The sequence below is a fragment of the Sporothrix schenckii genome (genome assembly GCF_000961545.1).
Source record: "Sporothrix schenckii 1099-18 chromosome Unknown Cont42, whole genome shotgun sequence".
Taxonomy (NCBI): domain Eukaryota; kingdom Fungi; phylum Ascomycota; class Sordariomycetes; order Ophiostomatales; family Ophiostomataceae; genus Sporothrix; species Sporothrix schenckii.
In genome coordinates, this window is record NW_015971143.1 from 100,247 (window position 1) to 124,610 (window position 24,364).

The 24,364-nt window shown below is 54.7% G+C and overlaps 9 protein-coding genes across 9 annotated transcripts; 3 read left to right on the forward strand and 6 right to left on the reverse strand.

Moving 5' to 3' along the window:
* Positions 1-469: 469 nt before the first annotated feature.
* Positions 470-1,462, forward strand: SPSK_01858 (uncharacterized protein; the record flags this gene model as incomplete). Its single annotated transcript, XM_016728757.1, has 1 exon — positions 470-1,462. One exon carries the CDS (start codon positions 470-472, stop codon positions 1,460-1,462), a length of 993 nt encoding a protein of 330 aa, XP_016589567.1.
* Positions 1,463-1,651: 189 nt separating this feature from the next.
* Positions 1,652-2,452, reverse strand: SPSK_01918 (uncharacterized protein; the record flags this gene model as incomplete). Its single annotated transcript, XM_016728817.1, has 1 exon — positions 1,652-2,452. One exon carries the CDS (start codon positions 2,450-2,452, stop codon positions 1,652-1,654), a length of 801 nt encoding a protein of 266 aa, XP_016589568.1.
* A 534-nt stretch (positions 2,453-2,986) lies between these two features.
* SPSK_01982 (uncharacterized protein) lies at positions 2,987-3,565 on the reverse strand (the record flags this gene model as incomplete). Its single annotated transcript, XM_016728880.1, has 1 exon — positions 2,987-3,565. The coding sequence occupies one exon, from the start codon at positions 3,563-3,565 to the stop codon at positions 2,987-2,989; it is 579 nt and encodes a 192-aa protein (XP_016589569.1).
* Positions 3,566-6,341: 2,776 nt separating this feature from the next.
* SPSK_01736 (cyclin) lies at positions 6,342-7,709 on the reverse strand (the record flags this gene model as incomplete). The annotated part of the gene is made up of 1 exon (XM_016728642.1): positions 6,342-7,709. The coding sequence occupies one exon, from the start codon at positions 7,707-7,709 to the stop codon at positions 6,342-6,344; it is 1,368 nt and encodes a 455-aa protein (XP_016589570.1).
* Positions 7,710-15,179: 7,470 nt separating this feature from the next.
* On the forward strand, positions 15,180-15,476 carry SPSK_02070 (uncharacterized protein; the record flags this gene model as incomplete). Its single annotated transcript, XM_016728965.1, has 2 exons — positions 15,180-15,372; positions 15,433-15,476. The coding sequence occupies 2 exons, from the start codon at positions 15,180-15,182 to the stop codon at positions 15,474-15,476; spliced, it is 237 nt and encodes a 78-aa protein (XP_016589571.1).
* Positions 15,477-18,986: 3,510 nt separating this feature from the next.
* SPSK_01816 (cyclin-dependent kinase) lies at positions 18,987-20,090 on the reverse strand (the record flags this gene model as incomplete). Its single annotated transcript, XM_016728718.1, has 2 exons — positions 18,987-19,975; positions 20,054-20,090. 2 exons carry the CDS (start codon positions 20,088-20,090, stop codon positions 18,987-18,989), a joined length of 1,026 nt encoding a protein of 341 aa, XP_016589572.1.
* A 149-nt stretch (positions 20,091-20,239) lies between these two features.
* Positions 20,240-20,521, reverse strand: SPSK_02077 (uncharacterized protein; the record flags this gene model as incomplete). The annotated part of the gene is made up of 1 exon (XM_016728972.1): positions 20,240-20,521. One exon carries the CDS (start codon positions 20,519-20,521, stop codon positions 20,240-20,242), a length of 282 nt encoding a protein of 93 aa, XP_016589573.1.
* A 491-nt stretch (positions 20,522-21,012) lies between these two features.
* SPSK_01802 (oxidoreductase, 2OG-Fe(II) oxygenase family) lies at positions 21,013-22,170 on the forward strand (the record flags this gene model as incomplete). Its single annotated transcript, XM_016728704.1, has 1 exon — positions 21,013-22,170. One exon carries the CDS (start codon positions 21,013-21,015, stop codon positions 22,168-22,170), a length of 1,158 nt encoding a protein of 385 aa, XP_016589574.1.
* Positions 22,171-22,327: 157 nt separating this feature from the next.
* Positions 22,328-24,235, reverse strand: SPSK_01569 (feruloyl esterase; the record flags this gene model as incomplete). The annotated part of the gene is made up of 1 exon (XM_016728478.1): positions 22,328-24,235. The coding sequence occupies one exon, from the start codon at positions 24,233-24,235 to the stop codon at positions 22,328-22,330; it is 1,908 nt and encodes a 635-aa protein (XP_016589575.1).
* Between the last annotated feature and the right edge of the window lie 129 nt (positions 24,236-24,364).

Below are 24,364 nucleotides of genomic sequence, written 5' to 3' on the forward strand. Positions count from 1 at the left end.
CTTGTGTTGGACGCTCTTGCCTCGTTCAATTTGTACCATGCAGCGTCCACCTCCACACGTCTGCCTTATTTAATGCCTTGATTTAATGCCTATCTTATGGGCTCACTGGCCATCTCTCTTTTCGACATAAGGTTCCCGTCTCCGCATCTACACTTCCCGATGTTCTTCATCCTGCATCCAGTGCTCTCCTGACGACCTTCCCCGCCATACGGCTGCGGATAATCTTTGCCGATGTCACCCACATCACGTCTAAAAAGGCACGGTGCTGTCGCCGGTTTGTCGCATCGTGCAAAAGAGAGCGCCGTAGATGTTGTCCTAGTTGGCGTCAAAAAGCAATAGACCGTGCCCGAGAAATCGAAAAAGGAAAGCCAAGCAGGCATCCACGAAACACGGTCGTCCTACCCACATATCCGCCACCACCATCCACTTCATCGACAGTCCTCCAACAGTCCCAACGCCAACACCCACCATGCGTGTCGTCGTTTTTGGCGCGTCTGGCGTGCAGGGCCAGGCCCAGGTCGTCGAGCTCGTCCGCGCGGGCCACCACCCGGTCGCCGTCAGCCGCAGCCCCAAGCCGATCGAGGTCGACGGCACGCCCGTGGAGACGGCGGCGGCCGATTTTGCCGACCGGGCCGGCGTCGCACAGGCGCTCGCGGGCGCCGAGATTGTGTTCCTGAACCTGCCGTCGACGTCGTTCCAAAAGGCCGAGACCGTCCTGGCAGGGGCGCACGTGATTGCCGAAGCGATCAAGGCGACGCCGAGCGTCCGGCTGACCGTGTTCAACACGAGCATGCCGGTGCCGGACGAGAGCCAGGACATCCGGGCGCAGGACGACCGGCGCACGATCCGGGCCGACCTGCGGGCCCAGGGCCTCGCCGTGATCAGCATCCAGCCCGTGTGCTACCTGGAAAACCTGCTGGAGGGCTGGGCGCTGCCGCCGATCCGCGACGCGCACACGCTCGTGTACTGCCACAAGCCGTCGCTGCGGGCGTCGTGGATCAGCCACATGGACGTGGCCAAGCTGATGGTGTCGGCCATGCAGCGGCCGCACCTGGCCGGGCGCAACATCCCCATTGGCGGGCCGGAGACGGTGCGGCTGGCGCAGCTGGCCGAGAAGCTGTCGCGCGGCTGGGGCGTGGAGCTCCGGTGCGTCAACCAGACCGTCGCCGACTTTTGCGACGCCATGGGCGCGGCGATGCGCAAGCGGGCGACGATTGACGTCGACCGGATCGTCTCACAAATGTTCAAGGCGTACACGTGGTACAACGAGAGCCCGACAGACCCGTTTGTGGTCGACATGGATGCCGTGCTCAAGGAGCTGCCCATTGACCGGCCGCTGCTGACCATTGAGGAGTGGGCGCGCATCAAGCCGATCCCAGCCAAGCCGGCGGCGACAACGACAGATGGAAAGCGAGAGAGGCCACAACAGTCTGTACATAGTAGCAACCAGACAGCTGTATAAACAAAAGCAAGGACATCGATCTCAAAAGTACAACGTCCGTCCCTCGTAACCTGTTTGACGACCGTATATAACGCAAATATAACTCTTGCTTTCCGATGTCTCTCTCCTATACTTTTATCACGGGACAACCAGGCAGTGTATATTCTGCCTCCTGTTCACGCCAACGGTCCATAAAATCGGCCAAGACACTCAACTTGGGCCACTTTCCACGATCCGTCCCCCTCTCCCAGACGTATCCTGCAACTTGTCCCGCAGCTCCTGAAGCTCGTCTTCCAGCTCATCGGCGCTGGCTGCCCGTGAGGCATTGTCAAAATCAAGTAGGGTCGCTTTCCCGTCATGAATAAGAAAGTTATGCTTGTTGATGTCCCCGTGCTTGATCCCCAGCTCGTGCAGTTTGGACAAAGCGAGAGAGCACAGGCGAAAGTCGTCCACCGTGGCGTGAAGGCAGTCGGGGACGCGGGCCATGATGAACCCAATGACTCCCCCCTCCTCCGTCAAGTGGCCGAGAAAACGAGGACCGACTTGGTGGCCCTCTATCCATTCGTATGCCTCCGTCTCCGCCTCGAGCTGGGGCACCTCCCAGGAAATCCGCGCAAATTTCGCGATAACCACCGAACTGAAGCGAGGGCAGGTGGCTTCGTAGACGTTGGAGCGGAGTTTTCGTTGCATGCGAAGCTCCAGGTAGTCGACCCGAGTGGGATGCCAGGTCTTTGTGATTCCTGGGAGATATGCTCTTGAGACGGCAGCAAAGTAAGGGTCTCCGGTTGTGGGGTGGCGGGAGATACGGCCCTTGTTCCAATCGCCGGGTGGAATCGGTGGCAGCAGAGAGATCAGAGCAGGCCCGAAGAACATCTCGTCACTGCCATACAGGCCAGCGTCGATGCTAATATATTTCACGAATTTGTTGTTGACAAGAACACGGAACTCGCTTTCGTCTTCTGGATCAACGCTTGCCTGAAGCAACTGAATATTAGGGGGATGGTCGCCCATGGCGGACAATTGCTTGAACTGGACTAGCCGTAACCGTTAACAGCTTCGCAGATACAAAGAGGTAGGGAGAAAAGTGAAAGGGAGGTAGGAATAAACGTAGGAATCAAGGATATCTGAGAGGTTTTAAACTCAAATCCGATGACAGGACTTACGGTAGCTTTACAGTGCCTCTAACGGCTTAACCCGCTATAAAATACTGCTTACGGCGTTGTAACCCAGCCATGCTACGGGGCTTGTAGGACGGAACAAAACGTCCAACTGGCTACCTGCTACTCGGGGATTGGTGAATTACAAAAAGGTATCGTTTCCGGGATGTTGATTCCTAGTATGTTTACTTGTCCTTTGTTGACTATCCCGTGCCGGTAGTATTCAGACTGTCTTTTATATGTACGACATTGGATGATAATCGTACTAATCTAATTATGGCGCTTCCACCAGTGATAATACGCTGTGAATATTCTCAGGACAGAAAACAACCTCGTCAAGGGTAAGATATGTGCTCGCCTTGGTCTGGACCCATCAGGCTGGTATGATCTAGAAACGAAAACGTTCGTCACAAGCCCCGTTCACACCACCCACATAAAAACGGGTGCCTAGCAAAGGTGCTGTTCGTGCCGTTTGAATGCGAAAGCTGCCCTGCCGCCTGACCAATGTCCACTGAGGACGTTCGGAGTGGGCTGGCGCGAAACGCCAGGGCAGTTTTACAGGCGGACTGGGCTTTCGTTTTACAGTGGCTTTGACAAAGGCTAGTGCCGGCCTGTCCAACCCAACTTCAGTTTGCCCTGTTTCTATCTCGCCAGCCATAGGATGTGGCTTGACGCTCGACCGGTTGTGGGCGTCTTTCATCTGGCCGGTTTGCCTTGCAGATGCATCACTTCTGTATCCCCATCCTGCAGGGGCATACCCGACAATAATCATTGTGGGTTGCAATTTGCGCCCTGCCTCGTCCCCTTCGTCTTCCACCGGATTTCGTGATGCCCGGCCGTAGTTCGCTGCGGGCAGGCGTATGGTATGCATGTGGCCGCTTTCACGGGTCGCTCTGGCGGTCTTGCGCTTAGCGACGGTCGTCTGGAGCGGCCGAGAGGCCAGCGCGTGAAAACGGCCGTGAGGCATCAGTGTCAGTTTGGGTGGCGCAGTGCAGGAAGAGGACTGCAAAGGCTGTACGATTTACATTCTTTCTTTCTTGTTTTGTTTTTGCACATCCACCGTTTTCATGTGTCGGACTGAAACACCCAACGTGTACAAGACGGGCAAAGTTGCAACACATGGCCCAGGCGCGAGGCTATGTCGGCCTACGTGAGACAGGCCCTGCAGAGAAAACAAGAACGGGCGACGCTCTGAATGGCCAAAGGTGGGTGGCTTTTCGTGCAGGCGGACTGAAAGGCAGAACAGCACGTTGCGCACAACGATAGATAAAGGGCTTACAAAACGGTCGCTTGAGAGCACGGCTGCCTTGTTGGTGACCTTTGCAGCCACGAGATGACGACACATTGGACTGGGGTTTCCACATCCTACAGGAAGGATGAAGAGAAACAACTACCGATGAGTGCAACGGTTGCAGGGGACTGAAGGCAACGTGACCGTTTTGCGTAGGGGGTGTGAAGATAAAACAAAGATGACGACGCAGGACGAAAAGAGAAAAGCGGCTTCGTCTCTATTCTCGACAAAGCAGACGGTGCCTTTTTTCAAGGCATAAACAAACAAAAAATGAGGATCGGAGGAGGATGGGGAGTTACGACGAGGCTGCGAACAACAAAAGAAAGGGTGTACTTGCTGGCTGTGCTGGTGCGCCATTAAACCCGAGAGTGGTAATGAACATGAAAAGGTGCCCTCTGTATGCTTTCTTCCCAGCAGTCTCGTTCCCGTCGCTTCACATTGATGAGCGTTGACAAGTCGGCCTAGGTAGTGCGAGAAAGAAAGAAAAAGGGGGCGGTTTGGCCAGCATGGTATCAATGATCCGCTGCCATCCTTGTTATGCCTACCATCAAGAAGGGAACGGTTAATGAATTGGAGATGCTGGGCTTGGATGATTTGCAGGACACTATCAAATGAGAGCGCATCACTGTCTGTGTGTTCATGTGTTGCGTGTGTGCAAGGTTGGTTGGTCCAATCACAATCGTCCACCCCCTTCTGCAACCACTATCGACCTTCATGCAACGGCACGCGTTTTGGATACAGCCCTCTTGTGAGTTATGAGTGGACAGCGGTTGGCCAGCGCAGCCTTTCCCCCCGCTGGCCTGGACCAGGCCGTCGTCAATACCAGAGCACATATCATCATAAACACATTCAAGCATGCGCGCAGCCGAGCCAGGGCTGGGTCTCCGGCCACCGCAACACCTTGCGGCTTTCACCACCCTGTTTGTCTCCTATGTTTTTCTTGGTTTCTGTTATTTTCCGCCATCAACATCGAACCAAAGGACCTCTGGCTGCTCTAACTTTTGACCTTTCGTCCCGCACTCCTCCCCGCAGACTTGTTGTTTTGATGGGAGCTGTTAGCTTTGTCTATCCTCACCCCACAGTTGATGGTTGTTGTTTAGACTGCCTTTTATTTCCGATAAAAGTAAACAGGCAACTGGTTGTCAGTAAACGATAATATCATGAACATTGTAGTGAATGTGTATTATCTGACAAAAAAAAAAAAAAAAGAAGAAGAAGATGATGATGATGATGAAATTAGATCAGATCAGAGCAAAGTCGTGGCCCAGATGAAACTTGATATTATTTGACACGACATCATTATCTCTTGTCAACACGGCCTCTTCTGCGGCCATCAACGCGACCAACTTGTTAACCACAAAAAATACACACCTCAAAATAAATAAACACACGCGATAACTCAGCTGTTCGGGGAGGCTGAAACGCTTAATGGAGAGGTAGGACATTGTGGATGAGGCGGGTATGCATACAGCTCTCATCTCGGTCCCGTACGGGCGGTTCGTGGGCGGGGCTAAGTTCCAACAACGGACAACCAAACAGGCGCAGAAAAAGCACGGGCGGTCATGTCCCGCAGTCCCTTGTTGCCCTGTTATATCACGACATTGGATATGATCGGCGTACAAGAAAGGAGGGGAGTAGCTAGAGGCTGGTTACAAAATGGCTACGAAGGTGGCTACAGCGACGTTTAACGGCACATTATCTTTTGAGAACAAATCGATTTTGAAAAATCTTTGTTTAAATTATGAAGCTGTTTGCTCGTTGGGCATCTAAGCTACTTATGCAGAATAGGCCATGAGGTTGCCAGAAGTGGCAATGGAAGGGGAGGTCAAAAAAGTAGCATTAAAAAGAAGACGAAGTACAAAAGAAAACGTGGTATCTGCGCGATGACACTGGATGGGACCTGCCATGTTCCGTGCTAATTTGTTTGCGACCGGCCTGTAAAGACAGTGGGAGAGAAAAAATAAGAGAGAGTTAAGAGGCAAAACAAACTCCGCTCCGGAGTCAGCACCCCCATTATCAAGGGTGCCATGCCCCCATTGGATTCCCTTATTCATAGTGTCTTTATGCAGCGAGCCTCTAAAATGATAAATCGTTTGTGTATGAGATAAATAATGATATTGATGACGTGTGATTTAAGAAATGATAACATATGAGAGTTAAAAAGATATGATAAGAGAATAAGAGACAAGAGATGGAGGAAAACAAAGAACGTTGAAGATATCCGCCATATGTGTAAATGCAAGAATGAGTAAAAAAAATTATGGTTGTCATGCTCAGTTGGATGTTTCGGTTTGATGATAGTACGTAGAAAAGAAAAAAAAAGCAAATCTCAAAACGCCGCGCTTTTCCCAAACTAAACAAATCAAATAAAAATCAAATAAAAGGGGGAATAAGAAGAAAAGAAGAAGAAATGAACAAACTGAGAAAGAAAAGACAAAACAGTGAAATGCTCCTAGCGAACCAGGACACCAGTGGAGCCAAAGACACGGCCCAGCATGCCGCGCACACGCTTGACACGGTTGCCGCCGTCCTGGATCTCGCGCAGTTCCTCCATGCTGATCTCGTAGGGCAGGTACGCCGCGGGCACGGCCTTGATGCCACTGCTGTCTTTGCCGTTGGTCAGCGCGCGCTCGCGCTTGCAGCCGGCCAGGCTGCTGGTGCTGTGGCTGCTGCGGATGCTGCTGGGCGTGCCGACGACCTCGTCCTCGCTGTTGCATTGCACGTAGGCGGCGTCCAGATGGTCGACCAGCGACTGGGGCGTCGAGGCGCGCGAGTGCGAGCGCGATGAGCTGAGGGACGAGGCGTAGCTGTTGGCCGAGCTGGTGCTGGCGCTGTAGGTGAGGCTCGGCATGGCCATGAGGATGGCGTCGTCGGGCGTGGTGGCCACCACCTTGTGGGGCAAGGACGACGAGGCGGGCGAGGACAGCGACAGAGACAGATGGCTCGAGCGGCGCGGCGGGGTCAGGTAGCCGTTGGCAGCGGCCGAGGCGGTGGCGGCGGCCCAGATGGCGGCGTCCTCCTCCTGGCGCTTCTGGCGCGCGGCGGCCTGTGCCTGTGCTTGAGCAGCAGCATCTGCCTGGGCCTGGACCTGGGCCTCCATCTGGCGCTGGCGCTCCTCCTCCTCCTGCTGCTGCTGGAGCAGCAGCTTCTGGCGACGGCGGCGCTGCTGGCGGCGAGCGAAGCGTGCGGCAACGTCCTCGCGGATGGGCGCCAAGAAGTCGTCGAGGTTGTGATATAGGTCCTCCTCGGAGATGCGCAGGTCCCAGTCGAGCAAGAACAGCAGCTGCTTCTCCATGAGGTTGACCTCGGTGCGGGAGAAGCCGAAGTTGTAGAACTCGGTGGTGATGACGCTGTAGTTGGCCCAGTGCTTGTTCTTGGGGGAGCTGTCGTTCAGGTACTTGGCGGACAGAATAAGCGAGGCCAGGAAGATGCGGTGCGTGGTGCAGCGCAGACCCTTGGCCATGGGCTGGAGGTGAGACTTGAGGCGGTTTAGATAGACCAGAGTGCTCATGAGGGTGGGGACCTGGACATTGGAGGAGACGACGAGCTGGCTGATAAACTCCTCGAGAGATGGCAGGCCGCCGTCTTCACGGCGCACGGCACGGGGTGCGGGTGAGTGGGAGGGCGAGCCAGGCGGCGTGGGTAGCGTGCGGCGCTGGACCTCGGAGGCGGTGGGCGGCATCATGTTGGGATCGCACTGGATGACGTTGGCGGCGGCGTCGGCGAGGTAGCGGATCATGTCGCGGTTGACGGGTGTGAAGACAAACTGCTCCAGGGCGGCGGCGTTGAGCTCGGCCATACTGAGCTGTGTCGAGTCCATTGTGAGAAGAGTGTGAGGGGAGGCGTTCTAACTTGAAAAAAATAAACAAATGTCGTAATGTTTGTCGTGGAGTATCGAAGTCGAAGTCGAAAGTCGAATTCGATGTCGTTGTCGAAGGTTGCCGAGAAAATTAAGGTTTAGTCGAATCTTGGAAACGTGAAGCCCAGCAGTCCCGTTTCTATATATCTTTGTCGATGTATACGAACAAAGAATGAAGAAACCCTGTTCACTCTTGAAGAGGATCAAGAGAAGGTTGGGAGATGATGAAAAGGAAAAGGCTAACAAAAAAAAAGAAACGACTGAACACAGAACAAGAGGAACAAGAGATCTTCTTGAGGAAAGGAATGTGAAATGTGAGATTTGAGAAGTGGCCCAGGAATAATATATTTTCAAGGGAGCTTTTGCGTTGCTTGTGGTGGACAAGAAAGACAAAAGACACAAGGTAAGTGAGAGGGGTGTGCGTGTAAGTGGCGGCGAGGTTAATTCAGGTGGGACCGGCACAAGTGAGAAGGGGGTGTGCCGCGATGGGGTGTGAATAATTTGTGCTTTGCTTGGAAGGGAGGCCAAGCGAGGGAGAGGCAAACGGAAGGGACTGGGCCTGCTGAGAACCACGAGGCTGAGCTCTTGTTGCGTTGTGCTGGCGGTGGTTTTGTCGGGCGCGGCGGGCGTGCCAGCGAGTGGTTGAGGTCGACCGTAAACGGGAAGCTTTGTTCAGGGTCAGGGGTGGTGGGGAGGGGGTGCACCTAAGGGAGAAGGGCAGCACCAAGGGCGGGCTAGGCTAGGCTAGGCCAGGAGAAAAAAGAGAGTCGCGCCGCGCAAGGGAGGCGGAGGGACAAGTGTCGATCTTTTTTGCTGGGACTTGGGTGGGCGGGCAAGTCCGGGGAAGCACAGGGATTGGCTGTGTGGTCGACGTGCTGGAATGGAAGACGAGCCAGGCCGTGGAATGCAGTAACAGTAAATCGAGGTTCGAACAGAAACCTTGAAACGGAGGACCGCAAGGAATGTGGAAGAGAGGCAAAAAAGGGGTGCAAAAAGGCTTTTTCCAGTCGAGAGCGACGAGAAAATCAGGAGATGCAAAGAGAGGCCAGAAGCCAACTGAGGAGTGATGCAAGTGCGGGTATCCGACACACAAACCACTGAGGATGGTATGTGCTAGCGAAGTGCTTGCGATGATAAAGAGAGAAAAGAGAGGTTGCAAGAGCAAGATGTAGATGAGGCTATTTTCCCAACAAAAATTAAGACGGAAAGGAGATCTCAAAAAGGATTTTGAAAAAGTTTCCCAAAATTGGGAAAGAACAAAGGGGAACAAAAATGATGAGATCGGTAAGATGGAAGAAAGAGCGAGTGAGCAACAATAGACAATAGCAGGAAGCCGGAAGCTGGTGACAATAGCTCGTGGCCTTTGGCAGGTGGTTTGCAAGTACAGCAAATATTAATGGGTGATTGGGGCAGGTGCGGGCGGTAGGCACGACCGTTTTGGAGCAGCTGGATGGGGAAAACGAGGAAGTCACGAGCGGGGCAGAGCTTGAAAATAGCAATGAAAGGCACAACGAATGACAATAAAAAGAGAGTGAGCCTAAAAAAGAAGGTTGGGCTAAACCGTTGACTGTGGAGATGTAAAAACCTGAATAAAGAAAGACTGAGTGAGTGACTGGTTTTTTTGCTTTGGTTTGAGGTGATTGGAATTCTGACGAAGCTTCGAATGTCTGCAGAACGAAAGGAAAGCGGAATGTTTAAAAGACGGCGGCTGGGGGAGCGAGGACAGTCTTATAAGTTAGAATTGTAAGACGAATCGAGAGGGAGAGAACAGGCGACAAGCGACAGAACGACAGAAAGGAAGCACGAGATGGCAACGACAAGCGTGTTCAAGCCAAGGGCGGCGGAGAAAGGGCTGTCAAGGCCGCCAGTGGAGCGGGAACGAGAGACTGATGGGTATGGCAGGGCGGCGAAGAGAGGGATAACGAAACAGGAAGGAGGGGAATGTGCCGAGGAGACGTACCAGCAAAGAAAAGTCGTTGGACAGAAAATCGTAAAGCGTAAGAGCGTAAAGGCGTAAATCGTGGAGATCGTGCAGTTCGTTGTCGATGGGTGGACGTGGGCTGTAGAAGCGTTGAAGAGCGTCAAGGAGAATCGAGCGCAGTGACCAGCAATGCAAACGAGAGACGGCCAGCGGTGGTATAGTGGGAGAAGGAAGGGAGACGACAGGGAGGTTGAGCAAGACACTGAAGATCGAACGACCCGAGGAAAGGGAGGACGAAGAGAGGGCGCGAAAAGGAGAAAGAGAGAGAGAGACAAGAGGAACCAGTCGACTTGAAGAAAAAGACGATAGCGAAAAAGAGAACACAGGGCACGTCGTCAGGGATGAAGAAAAAGTGAGGAGAAGAGCAAAAGAAGGGGATCGAGCTGAGATGGAATGCCAGGAGATGGGACCGGCCAGGAGGCTTTAATATTGAATGAATTTGCAGGGCAGAGCGGAGATGGCGAGATGGAGATGAAGATAAAAACAAAAGAGAAAGAAAAGACGAACTACGGTTAACATGAGCCTCTGGAAACGAAACAAACGCCAGGCGCCGGTCTGTTCTAAATCGGGGCCGGCCTACGAGCAGCTGCGGACGCCAGATAACACGGAGACAAGACGGCCAAGAGACCACAAAGCGATGCGCTCTCCCCAAGATGCGCGTGTTTCGAAAAGTTGAGTGGCTCTGGATGGCCGGTCAGGGGTACGATGCAAGAATACATCTCTGACGGGCGCACACGGAGCCTTGGGCAGGAATGGCCGTGACGGACGGCCGGTTACGACAAGAGAGAGGAGAGGCTGCTGTTTTCTGGCAACGAACAGCCAATGAATTTGATTGGCTGAGAGAGGCCACCACCAAAATCCAAGTCTAGGCTTGGACCGCCAACCAGCTTCGTTGCTGGCGGCCCAAACGGGCGGGCCCAGACCACATGAAACAGTTGGAAGGCAGCGTCAGCCAACGAGAGCGCAGGACGAGGACGAGCATCCAACGCCTCCCTCTAGTGGCCTATCATTGTAACTGGCTGGTATGGCGGCGGTCTAGTGCCTGTCGGTCCGTTGAACTCATTCATAGAAAGAATCCGTTAGTGGACGTTTGACACCAATACTGGGCAGACGGTCGTTTTGAGGGAGAAGTAGCGCTAACAGGGTACGGCCTCTATCCACGAAACTATCTCCACTACCAAGTATGCGTCTGAGGGACAGTAAGGGAAACAAAACAGGAGATTGGAAGAAATCTCCCACGCGCAGCGAGGAATGCAGACGCGGAAGAGCACAATTAGCGGGAGGCGAGGCAGTACGGGAGATATGAAAACAAGAAAGGAGACGACATGCGCCGAAATGTGTGAAATGAATGGCAAGGAGGCTGCATATGTGTGCGTTGGCAGGTCTTGTTGCCTTGTAAGATACGATGGCTGCAAGTAAAAGCCACTGTCGGCTCGTCATTGGAGGAGTGCCCCTGCGCTGGTTGTCTCTTCGCCTTCTGGTTGCTTCCCGTTTCATGTGCAAGCTCTCGATAATGGCGGCTCACAGAGGCCGTCGATAATACGGAGGTAGCTCCATCCGCCATTTACGACGCACAGCTTCCGGAAGTGGCGACGGAGCCTTTCACCGCCTCTCCTTCAAAGAGGATCAGATCGCCGGCTTTGCGCAAGGCCCGCCCCATTCCCCCTGGCAATTGCAACCCATTCAAACCTGCGCAAACGCACCAAAACGCACCATATGCACCCAAATGCACCTGTCAGCAACCCCTCGAGCCCCTTTCCCTTCCTCCTGTTGCCCTTTTCTGCCACCCACTGGCTGTCCTCTGTCCCTGAAAACCCCGCTTCGAGCCAATGGTGCGTGCTGCTAAAACCTCTCCATCGATCCGTTCTGGACGATTGGCTGTCAGTCACTTCAAGATCTTGGCCTTTCTTTTTTTTTTTTTTGTAATTCTGCTGGTGCGTCTCTTGAGCCTGACTTTGCTGCCAGGTTGCCTCGCATGTTTACATGATGCATCCTGGTCCATGCGTGCGAGCCAAAAGGAGCAAAGAGGCCGGAATGGCCGGTCGTTCAAAGAGAGGACGGCTGCCGCGTCCGGCATTCAATAGGTCGGTGGAAAACGGGACGCACAGAGGCACGACGGTGCGGCTGGCTGTGCTCTGCTTTGTGACGAGGCCAAACAATGAAACAAGTGATGGTGACGATATTACGACGGTATGCCGTACGTGGTATCAACCCGGGCCAAATGCAAACAATCGAAACAAACGAAACACGAAACACTGTGACGAGCATGGGTCAACGCCTTGTATCGCTTGAACCAGTGTGCAACTTACCTGCCTACGTCGTCTCTCTGGTTCTGTCATTTTGAGGGGCGGCCTAGTGGTAAGCAAAAGGACCAATCAGTCCAATATCATTGTCTAGACCTCCCATCGACGCCTAACAACCAACAGGCCAAGATATCTTTTCGCCTCTTGTAGCCCCTGACTATCGCAGTAGTTGACATTTTGACCCTTAGCCTTTTGGCCGCGAAACAAAGAGGTGATAAACAAACCGTCCGGCAGCAGTAAACTTTGATACTAATACACGTCAATAATAATAGGGTAGACGTATTTCGTTATACGGAGTGTTCCAGTGTCGACGGAATACGGAGCGGCGCTTTTGCTTTTCCTTTGCGTATTTGAGTATGGTCTGAGTGTAAGCAGCACATGAGGGAATATCGTTTATCATGGACCAAAAAAAAACGACGGAAAAGCGCAAACAACTGACGCAAGGGATTGCCGTCGAGCGTACGAAATACACACGAGATGTGCGTAGAGAAGTGTATAGGTTTCTGTCGCCCCGCAGCTTGTCATTAGCGGTCTCTAAAGTACCAATATCTATTCCTCCCCTCACGTTACCAAAGTGCGGGCACCGCTAAAAAGCCAAAATCGGTCAAATTCCAAAGCTAAGCAAACGCAGGGCTGCACAGAGTCCACAGTGGCGGTCGAGAGGGCGTAGGATCGTGAGCCAAGGGAGGGAGGCAAGTCAGGGACACCAGGAACCAGGAACGGCCGGGGACGACGGTATGGCCAAGTCAGGAACAAAGGTCAAATAGAAAGCGAAGAGCCTGGTAGTCCCTGTGCCCTGTGCTGTGCATCGTCGCAAAAGGAGACATGCATCGGTGGAGTAGACTACGGTAGACTGCAGTGCCGACGGCTGGTCCGTACGTAAATAACCCGTCGTGGCTCCCTCCGTTTCTCGTCTGCCGACCGAGCCACCGCATCGTTTTTCAGGGGGCGGATGCAAAGATAGGAATGAAAGTGACAACCAAGATATACACAGAGAGGGGAAAACGCAAGTAGCCGAACGACTTTGACAATTGCTTTTCTTTTTCTCGGCCCCCTGTCCTGTCATGCACCCTGCACATGCGCGCCGTAGGTGGGCGCCCAGGGAAAGACATCAAATTTCATGACATACCTGTTTTTGCTGCTTTTTTCTTTTCGTTTCTTTTTTTTTTTTTTAAAAAGTCTTTTTTTAGTCCTTTTGGTGGACAGGTGGAAATGGCCAGAAAAAGGAAAGAGCAACATTTTTCAGTGGGGGACATGGGCAGATACAGGGGCGAATAGAGAAAATGTTCGGCGGCCAGGTCTCTTTTGCTGTACTAGAAAAGGCGCAGACTAGAAAAGGACCAAAACACAAAAGATGCTGTATCGAGGTCCTTGTTGGTGTTGATGGATCGGAAGTTGATGCGGAAGAGAAGAGAATCTGTTCAGGTTTTTTGTCGTCGGCTAGTCGCAGGCCTCCTCAAGCCTCTACCCACTTAAGCCCAGTGCGCAGGATCGACGATAAGAGGGCAGAGACAAGCGCAGATGATCTGCTTCAGGGGAGGGCCGGCATCAAGGATCAGACAAAGTGATGTGATGTGCACCGCGCGATGCGTTGTGCATTGTGATGTGGGTGCTGTGGGTGCTGTGGTCTCTGCGTCAGTGCTCGACAAGGACCGTAACGGCGCGTCTACAGCAGCCACAAGAGGGATGCCGATCGCTGAAAAACGCGGTGCAGACTCTGTCCAAATACAAGGCCCAAAAGTGCCGCTACGAGGGTTGTCAGCGCAGTTTCTCGCAGCACATTGTCCTTTTCTGGACGGAATGTCTCACTTTAAACCAGCTGGAGCACATAGGGTGCACCGAATACCGCACCAAAGACAGCATCGCCAGCTGCAAGCACTTTAGAAAAAGTAAGATACTCATAAACCATCCCTTGCTATGATAATGCATCGGCAAAGTGCACACCCACCCTCCAGTCTGGCGCATGACCGTGCAGACCGAAATTGCTTGTCCACCCTCTTGTTGAGAGAGAGAAGAGAGATGAGGATGCAAAGTACGGCATACCGCAAAATGGGAAACGGGTAGTCGGTTGACCGTCTGGTGACGACATCACAATCTCGGGTTGGAGTCTGCTGACAGTCTCGGCCGTCTTGTCACGGGATGTGTCGTAGATTGTCAACCAGGGTGCCTCGTCAGGTCCACAGCAACAGCAGTTTCACGAGACTTACAAGAGCAAACAAACTTGGCAGTTTCGCCGTCATTGTTGCTCCTCGTCTGATCTCGACGTATTGGGCCAGACGGTCTAAACGGTCCCAAGACACAGGCACTGTCTCCACCAGCCCGTCTCTGCGGCGGCCGGCATCATCTTTCTCCTGAGCGCTGCAGCACTAGGACCAGAGAAGTGTTGTCATCGACGCCGTCGTCTTTGATGGTTTTGTGAGCCGACCGACGGCATACGTTGGTGGCTGAGAGCAGGGGTAAATCCAAAAGGTCCAAAATAGGTACCTGGTTCCTGTGGCACTCGCTTGTATACGAGTCTATTCTGAGGCATCGCGTCGCACGTCGTCCATTGTCCCATTGTCTCTCCACACGTCGGGGCGCGCGTTTTTTTTTTTTTGGTGTGTTTCTCTCGCTCTTCTGTCGGTGGCGCCGTCGCATCAGCTTGGCGAGGGACCACCAAACTCGAGAAGCAAGACGTTCGTGGCTGCCGTGGGTTTTGAACTGAAGAGGCAGCCCAGCCGTGATTGGCTGCGGAAGGCCGAGGCTAGCCTACTGTAAATGTCGGAATCCACAGGTCAAAACCAAGACAACACTGCCGCATCGACACAGCTGGGACTGCCAAGTCACGAGACTCTGCCAACAGTCAGCAATATGGAATACGATAGAATACAGACTTTGGACGGCAATTTACTGTATCCTGCTCGATCAAGGTACAGTCCAGAAACGCATTCTGCTCATGTGACGTAAGGAGACGGCACAAAGAGGGAAGGTGGGATCTCTGAGGGAAAGAAAGAAATGCAGGAGGGGAGCGAGGCTGCCTAAAACAGACACATACGTCACAGCTACGGCAAGGCAGCACGCAGTCGATGTTGTCAAAAATGGAATGCGACATCGCATCGCCATCAGATTTTTGTAATCACACATTAATTCCACGCCAACTTTTACAACATGTCTACAAACACCCCCATCGACTTCGCCAACATCGCTCGGCCCACTCGGTCGGTCCAGCCCAACTGCCTGACCTACAACGACGACCACGGCGTCCAGCACCGCATCTACCTACCACAAGGTTCGTCGGAGCGGGCATCCCAGCTCCTCATGGAGAAGAACTGGGATGAACTGGCCAAATATGAGCCGTACAGTACGTTCTGGTGCAAACCATGTTGTTTTGCTGCCACCGCTAACGTCCCAGCAAACCAAGGTTACAAGGAATCGGACTACAAGACGATCGAGGAGACCCAGTAGCAGCATGGCTGATATCAAAGAAAGCAAAGCGATCTAGTTGAGAATCACGTCCAGAAAGTGAAATAGCAAGTCCCAACACAGAATCATTACATTTCGTCTTGTCGCCCGACCGTATTCGTCATGTAATATGCACTCCCGTTGGTGCCTCTCCACGCTCCTCGTCTGTGGCGCAGCTTCTACGTCAACAACCCCCGTTTCAAAACAAGGAAAATACAAGAAAAGAGAAAACGATTTCTCGTCATCACCTCCAAGGGCTCCGTTTTGGTTTCGAGAACAGCGGCACGTCGATGCACGGATGTGAATTACGATACGTACTCTAAAACGGTGGTGCGCGGCGCACTGCGACAACATGCCGCCAGAAATAGACTGCGGCGCTTCACGAAACGAGCAGCCAGCCGCGAAGGGCCTGGACCCCATGTGAACCATTGTCGTGAAACGGCCATAACGTGGCCAGCATCACCACAAGAACAATTCTCATAGCTCACAACCTTTCCATCCCAGGCGCGCCTAGCAAGCGCCAGGAACACTGAAAAGAAAACAATGGAATACGTTTCAAAATAGATGCCTCCCAAAAAATGGTCGACAAGGGCCAAATGAGAACGGAGTGCCATAGACACAGCGCCAAAGAAAAACAGCAGGCGCCAACGGCAGTGATCGCGCGGCGGCCAGGCCCTCTCATTGGCGCCAGCTGCCGCATCGTACCGCCGCTCGCATTTCCTTTGTCTTTGCCCAGCGTACACTGTACGAGCGAGTTTATTTTTGGGACACATAGGTTACAGCAAAACGGTCAGCAGCCTTACATTGTACGCTTTCATTAGCAGTCCCGCCAATTTCGGGAGGCGCTGCGGGAGAGTCTGCCGTTGCCGGAAATAAACAAATGTCCTGAAAATATCCCACAGCGGCCTTCAAACGACCCTGAACACGGCCCTTCCAACGTAAAATGGTGTCTCGGTGCGGAGTAAGACGGACTCGTCTCGACAAACCAGATCGGTTCCACTGTAAACCGCTCGGGCAACCAACTGCATCCTTGTTCCTTACTTTGGTGACCTAAAAATACGGACGTTTCCAAACAGTCTACAGACAAACAGAGTACAAGGAAAGACATAACAAACAGGGGCAGGGTATGGCCCGCACTGAAAGACGACACATCAGCAACCCGCCTGCCATCAGAAGCACAAACGTCATGTTGTTGGGGGGACTCATGGTCTTGTTTGGTGTGATCTGTCGTATGCCGACATGTGGCACAGGTTTTGTCGTACATAAAAGAAAGATGCAATTAATGGTGCAGATGTAAGGCGTAGGGTCAAAAGGCGGCACATCTCGTGCGGCGTGGAGGAGTAGGTTCTATAAAAAGACAAAATTTGTTTGTTTACCACCTACCTGTTTGGGCGGCGCATCAAAGGTCGAGATACGGAGATACAGTCTCATTTGTCAAATGTTGATACCGTGAGCTATTACATCGACAATAAGGGATATTTTAGAGACCCGATCGATATTTCAACATAATGAAGTGTGGGAGTCTTTCTATTCGCATTCAAAATAAGTCGACAGGAAGACGCTAATAATTTTTTTTTTATAAAAAAAAAGAAATAAAAAAAAACTCACTATTTACCTGATTAGTATATATTTTTCTTGAGAAAATTCAAACTGAAAACAAAGAGCGCAACAAAAAGCACTGTTTTTTTAATCCATAAATGAGAACCTTACACTTGGGAGTACGGTCTCGACTCCAGACTGCTGGACACCAGATGTTGTCTCGGTATATTCGATAAATCAAAAAAGGGGTAAACCGCGGTCATTGATCGTTCATGCTGCGCGAATATTCAAGAAACACAAGACCGCAAAGTGTAGCAAGCACAACCTGCTCTCTACAGGGAATATCCTGTCTCCGAGGCTGGCCTTCGGCCGACAACGTCAACAAATACAGAATCTACGAACCACACGAATGCCACACTGCATTGTGAGCAGGGTTGATTCCTGCACCGTCTCGCGTATTTTGGATAAGAGGAATGGCCACCCCGGCTGCCGGCAAGGCAATTCTGTGCACCGGCCATCTATTCCCACGTTGCATTCTCTCGTCTCTCGTCCCTACCTCTGTCCTCCGTAGTCGTCCGGCTGTAGGTACTTACCGCTATTCCTTCAGTTTATCTAGATCTTGCATCGTGACGTTGTGCATGTGTCGATAAACAGCAAAAAGCTATGCACAACTCAATCTCAAAAACTGTGGTCTAGTCGACGTGAATTGCCTCTGTACAAACACGCCCCTCTCAAAGATCTCTCTATACGGTTTCGTCGCTTTGCCACCCCCCCAGCTCCACCCTCTCGAAGGAATGCTGGTTTCTGTACCTGTCTCTAGTTGCCCGCCACCCACCGCCGACGCACAAGTTTAGCTCTTGATAAAATGATGTGGCGGGTGAGACAGCGTTTGCAAAGGTCAACATTCCTCCGGCGTGATGGAGAGGAGGAGATATTGTGGCCTTCTGTAGCCCCTTTGCAGCCCAACTGGATATGGTGCGCGCCATTTTTCTTTCGATACGGGACTGCTTCGGCTGGTTCAATCTATCGTGCCATCCGTAACGTACCGTAACTTCCTGTAACTTCCAAGGCTGCTGTGGCTGCTGTTTCGTCGTGTCTGTCGTGTCTGCAGTAACAGCCGCTCCCGACGGCTCGCCCCTTTATTTCACATTCGCCTATCCTGGTGTCCGTGGAGAGACATTGGCGTATGTTCGTCTCAGTTGGGGCGCACCTTTGCTACTTTGACTGATTGTGCAAGGGTGAGGCCGGATGGAAGTGCAGACAAGCAGGTGTCGTCGTGAGATTTCATGTAGGACAGTGCCTGTTGTCCCTTTGCCTGTCGCTACGAGATAAAAAAAAAGGACAGGTGGAAGTGGCATGGTTTTGTTTTTCGTTCAATTTTGCTTTAATTCATCGGAACACCAGCCTGCAAAGAAACATCACCGCGGTCTCATGTATGCCCGTCTTGTACTGCAGGGTCGAGTACCGAGAACCGGCTTGCATTTTGCTGTTCTCCTTCGTCTTCATTAATCTCTCTGGCCGCACACAATTGTTCCACGTCGTGTCTGGCACTTGTTGTGGCAAGCATGCAGTCTGAAGTTGCTACACGTACGCGGTTATGGGGCAGTGAGGTGCGCCTTGTTGTTTTGGTTTGCATGGTTTTTTTTATGTCAATTCATCTTCTACGACGTGCTCCTGATCGTTATCTCTCCAGCTCGTGAGGATTAAGTCGTCTGTCGTCCGCTCTGCCCACCCCTTCCCATGCCAAAGAAGAAAGAGAAGTAAAAACGCCGAATGCACCTCTTTCCAGAGTTGATAGTGAAGACAGAGTAAAAAGCAAGAAAAATACAAAACAAAGCGAAGGAACAAAAGAAAATAGTAAAGGGGAAGACAACACAATGGAACATGCAACAATGAAGATATGTAAGCAAACAAGTCAGGGGGTTGACCGTGCGTTCGTTCTCTCGACTCGACGCCTTAGCAGAGGACCCCTTGCTAGTGGTATCCGCTGCCGTTGTAGGCACCGCCTGCTGCGGCCGTCGTCGTGTGCTGGCGCGCGGCGGCAGCAGCCGTGCCGGGCAGCGCCTTTTCGAGATCGTCAAAGTACGGGTGGTTGCACGCCTGCTTGGCGGACAGGCGGCTGGCCGGGTCGTACACGAGCATCAGCTCCAGCAGTTCCTGGCCCATGGGATCCAGCGTCGGGCAGATGGGCGTCTCGGTGTCCTGCACCCAGCGCGGGAAGGAGGCCTTGAAGTCGGGATACGTCGTCACGCCGGGCCACACGTCTTCGGTGGGCGTGCCCAGCAGCCGGAAGATCTTGAAGATCTCGTCAATTTCCGAGTCGCCAGGGAACAGCGGCTTGCGCATGGCCATCTCGGCAAAGATGCAGCCGACGGACCACATGTCGACGCCGGTCGAGTACTGGTGGCCGCCCAGCAGAATCTCGGGGGCGCGGTACCACAGCGTGACGACCTCGTGGGTGTAGGTGCGGAGGGGCACGCCAAAGGCGCGGGCGAGACCGAAATCGGCGAGCTTGAGGTTCCCCTCCTTGTTAATGAGCAGGTTCTGGGGCTTGAGATCGCGGTGCAGGATGCGGTGGCTGTGGCAGTAGCGGATGCCGGCACAGAGCTGGCTCATGAACTTCTTGATGATGTCGTCGCCGAGGCCCAGCGTGTGCAGCCGGGTGCCGGTGCCCTCGGGCAGGGCCTTGCCGCGACCGCCGTCGGACACGGGCAGGGAGTCCATGTATTTCTTGAGGTCGAGGTCCAGAAACTCAAAGACGAGGTACAGCTTGTGGCCTTCGGCGTGGACAATGTTGTAGAGGCGAACGATGTTGGGGTCGCGCATCTCTTTGAGCAGGCTGATCTCGCGGATGGCCGTCGATGGGACGCCCTCGTCCTCGGCCTCGAGCCGGATCTTCTTCAGCGCCACGATGCGTCCGCCGGCCGTCAGGTCGCGGGCCTTGTAGACAACACCGTACGTGCCTGTATGGGACGGTAGTTAGACGTCTGTTCTCTATCCCCACACCGTTCCGTCTTCGCCATTCTGAGGACTGTACTCACCCTCGCCGACCTTTTCCAGCTTCTGGTAATTATCCATGGTGGTGAGTGTTGTTGTGGGGAGCGAAAAAGAGGCGATGCAACGAAGTAAGGGAGTACAATGGATACAAAAAAGTCTGCCGGATACGCTCTCTAGAGGCCAAGGGCCATGTCGTGATGGGTGTTCGGAAGGGATGAAATGTCGTGGCGTTAACGGTCGCTCGAGTCGTATGGTCTCTCACGGCGGCGTCGTCGGGAAGCAGGCGAGGAAGAAAGAAGCAAAGAAGAAAACGAGGGGACGCGCTGGGCCTTGGCGACCAACGGGGGACGGATAGAACGAGTGTGTCTCGGTGGCCGCGCTGCCGAGTGGAGGTGGTCGACGGTCGTCAAAGAGGATCGTGAGGCAGAATGGTCGAAAAAGTCCAGAAACGCTGGAGTGGTCGTGTCGTCGTCGTTTTGGGCGTGGAGAGGAAGGAGCAAGGGTCGCAGCATCTGAGAGTGGTCGAGATGGAAGGCGTGGCACTCTGGGTCGTGGCTGCCAAATTATGGTGTACTATTTTTGCAGTGTTGTTTATTTATTTATTTACTCCCTTGCATGGCGGTGCTGGGTGGCACAGCAGTTCAGCGGTCGGTTTTAGCGGCATTCTGTGGCGGGGAAAAAGGGGCATGAAGCGCTGTAACGAATGAGAATTGGAGGGATCTGGCCCTGGCCCGACACGTCGGGAGCGCGTTTTTGGTGTGGCACTCTCTTTATTAGGCTTTTTCTTATCTTATCATGCCACCAGCGCCCCTCGCAAATGAATGGCGGGGCAACTACGACCGGCGGCGGTCGAGAGCGGCATTAAATAGGAATTAAATCATGCAACGAAAAGTCACAATCACAAAAATCAGGCGACCACCAACACACATTAGTTGTGAGCATTTCGACCCCCACAACCACAGAGACGATCCCTTCCCTCGACGATGCCTCCTGCCTACCCGTTATGACCATCGACATTACCTCGTTGGACGCGCACGAGCAGCCGTCCGAGTACCTGCGCAGCAAATGGAAGATGTACGCCAAGTCGACGGTCGCCGCCATCGAGGCGAGCAAGGACATTGACGAGATTCCGGCTGGGGATGAAGGGGCACAGGGTGGCCGGCCGTCCTTCCGTCCGGTGAGCACGCTCCCGGCCACACGTATCAAGGCAGCCTTTGCTGCGTTTCTGGCCGACAAGAGTCCCGTCGACGGCGACCTGGAGGACGAGGAAGAGGAGGACGGCAAGAACGGAGAATCCAATGCCGACTATCCTGTGTACGCCCACCCTCTCCTCCCCGGCCTCCTGATTGTTCCGAAGCTCGTGCCCCTGCGCGTGCAGAAACGCCTGCTGGACCGCATGGTGCACCGCGACCTCGCCGACCAGCGCCACCAGACCAACATGCACCTCCACTACGAGCTGCCCTACCCGGCGGACGGGGCGTCCTTTTTCACATACTCACCACCGGCCAACGCACACAGCATCGATGTTTTGCAGGGACCGGGCACGTTCCCACCCAAAGACCCGTCGGTGCACCGGCCGCTGTCGATCCAGCAGGTGCTGGACAAGCGGCTGCACTGGGTGACGCTGGGCGGACAGTACGACTGGACCAACCGGGTGTACCCAGAGAAGGCGGGCGGAGACGACCTGGAGCAGGTGCCCAGCTTTCCGCCAGACCTGATCGAGCTGCTGGCGGGCCTGTTCCCCGAGACCGACGCGCAGGCAGCGATTGTCAACTTTTACACGCCGGGCGACACGATGATGATCCACCGGGATGTTTCGGAAGAAACCGACAAGGGCCTGATCAGCCTGAGCATGGGCTGCGACGCGCTGTTCATGGCGGCACCGACGGCCGAATTCGAAGAGGGTAAACGCGGCCCGGCCGAGCAGGGCACGGACAAGGAGCCGTACGTGCTCATCCGGATACGGTCGGGCGACGCGGTCTACATGTCGGGCCACGCACGGTTTGCATGGCACGGCGTGCCGAAGGTTCTCAAGGGCACGTGCCCCGACGAGCTGGCCGCGTGGCCGGCTGGCGAGCACGCGGACGAGCGATACGAGGCGTGGCGCGGCTGGATGCGCAACAAGCGTGTCAATTTGAACGTGCGCCAGATGCGGGACTGAAAGCAGACGCTACAAACAGAAAAAACTTCTTCAAAAGGGAAACAGGGCCTTCCATTATTGGTATACAAAAAGGACAAAGGACAAAAACAGCCGTCATCCAGGACAAGCAGAACAAACACAACACAAAAAGCTCGAAAAGGCACATAAAGGAAAAAGGCTACAAGACAGCCGACAGTACTTGCACGAGGATGACGAAAGCCACGCCTGCCTTCAAGGACACGGCATTGGAGACCCCGCTTGATACGGCCAGCAGCGGCGTTGTCTGGGAGGCCGTCTTCTGTGCAATGACTTGCTGATTCGGCCCAGCGACACACTTCCAGTTGTCGGCCTGGCTGCCGTCGCCGCTGCCGCCATAAACCATCATCTGCGGGTACCGGCACAGGTTGCGGGTGATGGCAGCCGAGGTGCTGTTGGCGGCGACGGTGCTGTTGGAAGCTGCAGCCGCCGCCTTCCTGGCTGGCAAGGTGTCCGGTGCCTTGTTGTTCTCGACCCACTGCACGAGCGACGCCAAGGGATCCGAAGGCGCGGCACCCGGTCCGCCGCCGCAATGCTGCACACCGGGCGCGACAAACACGCGGTAAAACGAGTCCACCGCGTTCGCATCGAGCAGGTCGATGGTGCGCTGCAGGTAGTCGAGGGTGCCGTTGGGGAACACGAGCTGATCGGCCAGGCCGTGCCACGACAGCAGCTTGCCGCCGGCGGCCTGGAAGGCGCGCAGGTCCGGGTTGTCGGTGCCGATCTGGACGTCAAACAGGGACTGGGACTGCTGGAAGATGTTGGTGTAAGCCTGGACATTGGCAACGGCAGTGGTGTCGGCGCTCTTTTTGGCGAGGCGATTGCGGGCCGCCGGCATCGAGGCCCCAAACGACGAAAAGTTGCTCCGGGGGTCGTTGAGGGCGAGCACAAAGTTGTTGAGCCAGGTGGCAGCGAGCGAAAAAGGGGCGGTGCCGTTTTGCGTGGTGGACGCGAGCGTGGTGGGCGAGGCGCCCGGCAGCAGGCCGTACCACAGGGCCTTGCCGTCGGGCGACGCTGGGCCGGCGAGGATCTTGGAGAAGACGGCGGCATGGGCATTTGTGATTGTGACGGACGTCGCGCTGCCGTTCTGGCCGCGCTGGCCGCCGCCACCGCCGCCGCCACCACCTTGTGCCGACGAGCAGGCGACCGCCTTGCCGACGAGCGTGGTCGGGTCGAACTTGCAGGCGCCCGGCTGCGTCACGATGCCGTCGGTCACGCCGTCCAGCGCGTCGCAGGCGCTCACCACGCCGCCCTGGAAGGCATCCAGCACACACGGCGGCACCTCGGTGCCGGAGCCGTCCGGCTGGAGCGGGAACTGCTGCTGCAGGGCGGAAAACGGCCACAGCATGGCGGCCAGCAGGCGGTCCCAGTTGATGGCGGGCGACGCCGCCAGGATGCCGTCAAAGTCGGCCGGGTACCGCTGGGCCTCCATGTACCCCTGGCGGCCACCGGTGGAGCAGCCGGTAAAGTACGAGTGGGCGGCGGGCTTGCCGTACAGCTGCTCGACGAGGGCCTTGCCCACGACGGCCATCTCGTGCACGGACAGGCTGGCGAAGTTGGTGAAGAGCTGCTGCGTGAGGGCCGACGTGGTGTTGGCCTGCACGGGGAAGCTGCCCATCGTGCCCACGCCGGCATCGGTCGACGCGGCGGCGTAGCCGTCGGCCACGGCCGGGCCCAGGGCGGCGTCAAACAGGCCGGCCTGGAAGCCGCTGCCGCCGGTGGCCTGGAAACGGCCGTTCCACGCGGACGCGGACGCGGCACCATCGCTGCCCTCGCCCAACGGCAGCCACACCTGCACGCGCACGCGGTCGCGCGTGTTGCCGTGCGTCAGGGTGACGTTGACGTCGCACAGCGACACGGTCAGACGGGTGCCGTTGGTGGCGCGCACGGGGACGGCATTGCGGGTCGCCGCTTGGAGCGAGACAACGGTGGCATTGCCGACGGTGGGTGCTTTGAGGGCGGCACAGTTTGTGGCCGGCGCCTGGTTGGCGCCCCCCTGCGCCGACACCGCGGCCGCCGTGGCCAGCAGGGCAAGGAGTGTGCTGGCCATGCTGTGCCGAGGAAGAGAGACGGAGGTTAAAATAGAGTTGGGGATGTTCAACGCTGTAGTTTGATCAAATGAAGCACCGCTTTGTGACAAAGTTTGGTCTGGAGATGCAAGGCTGCAAGGTGGAGGATC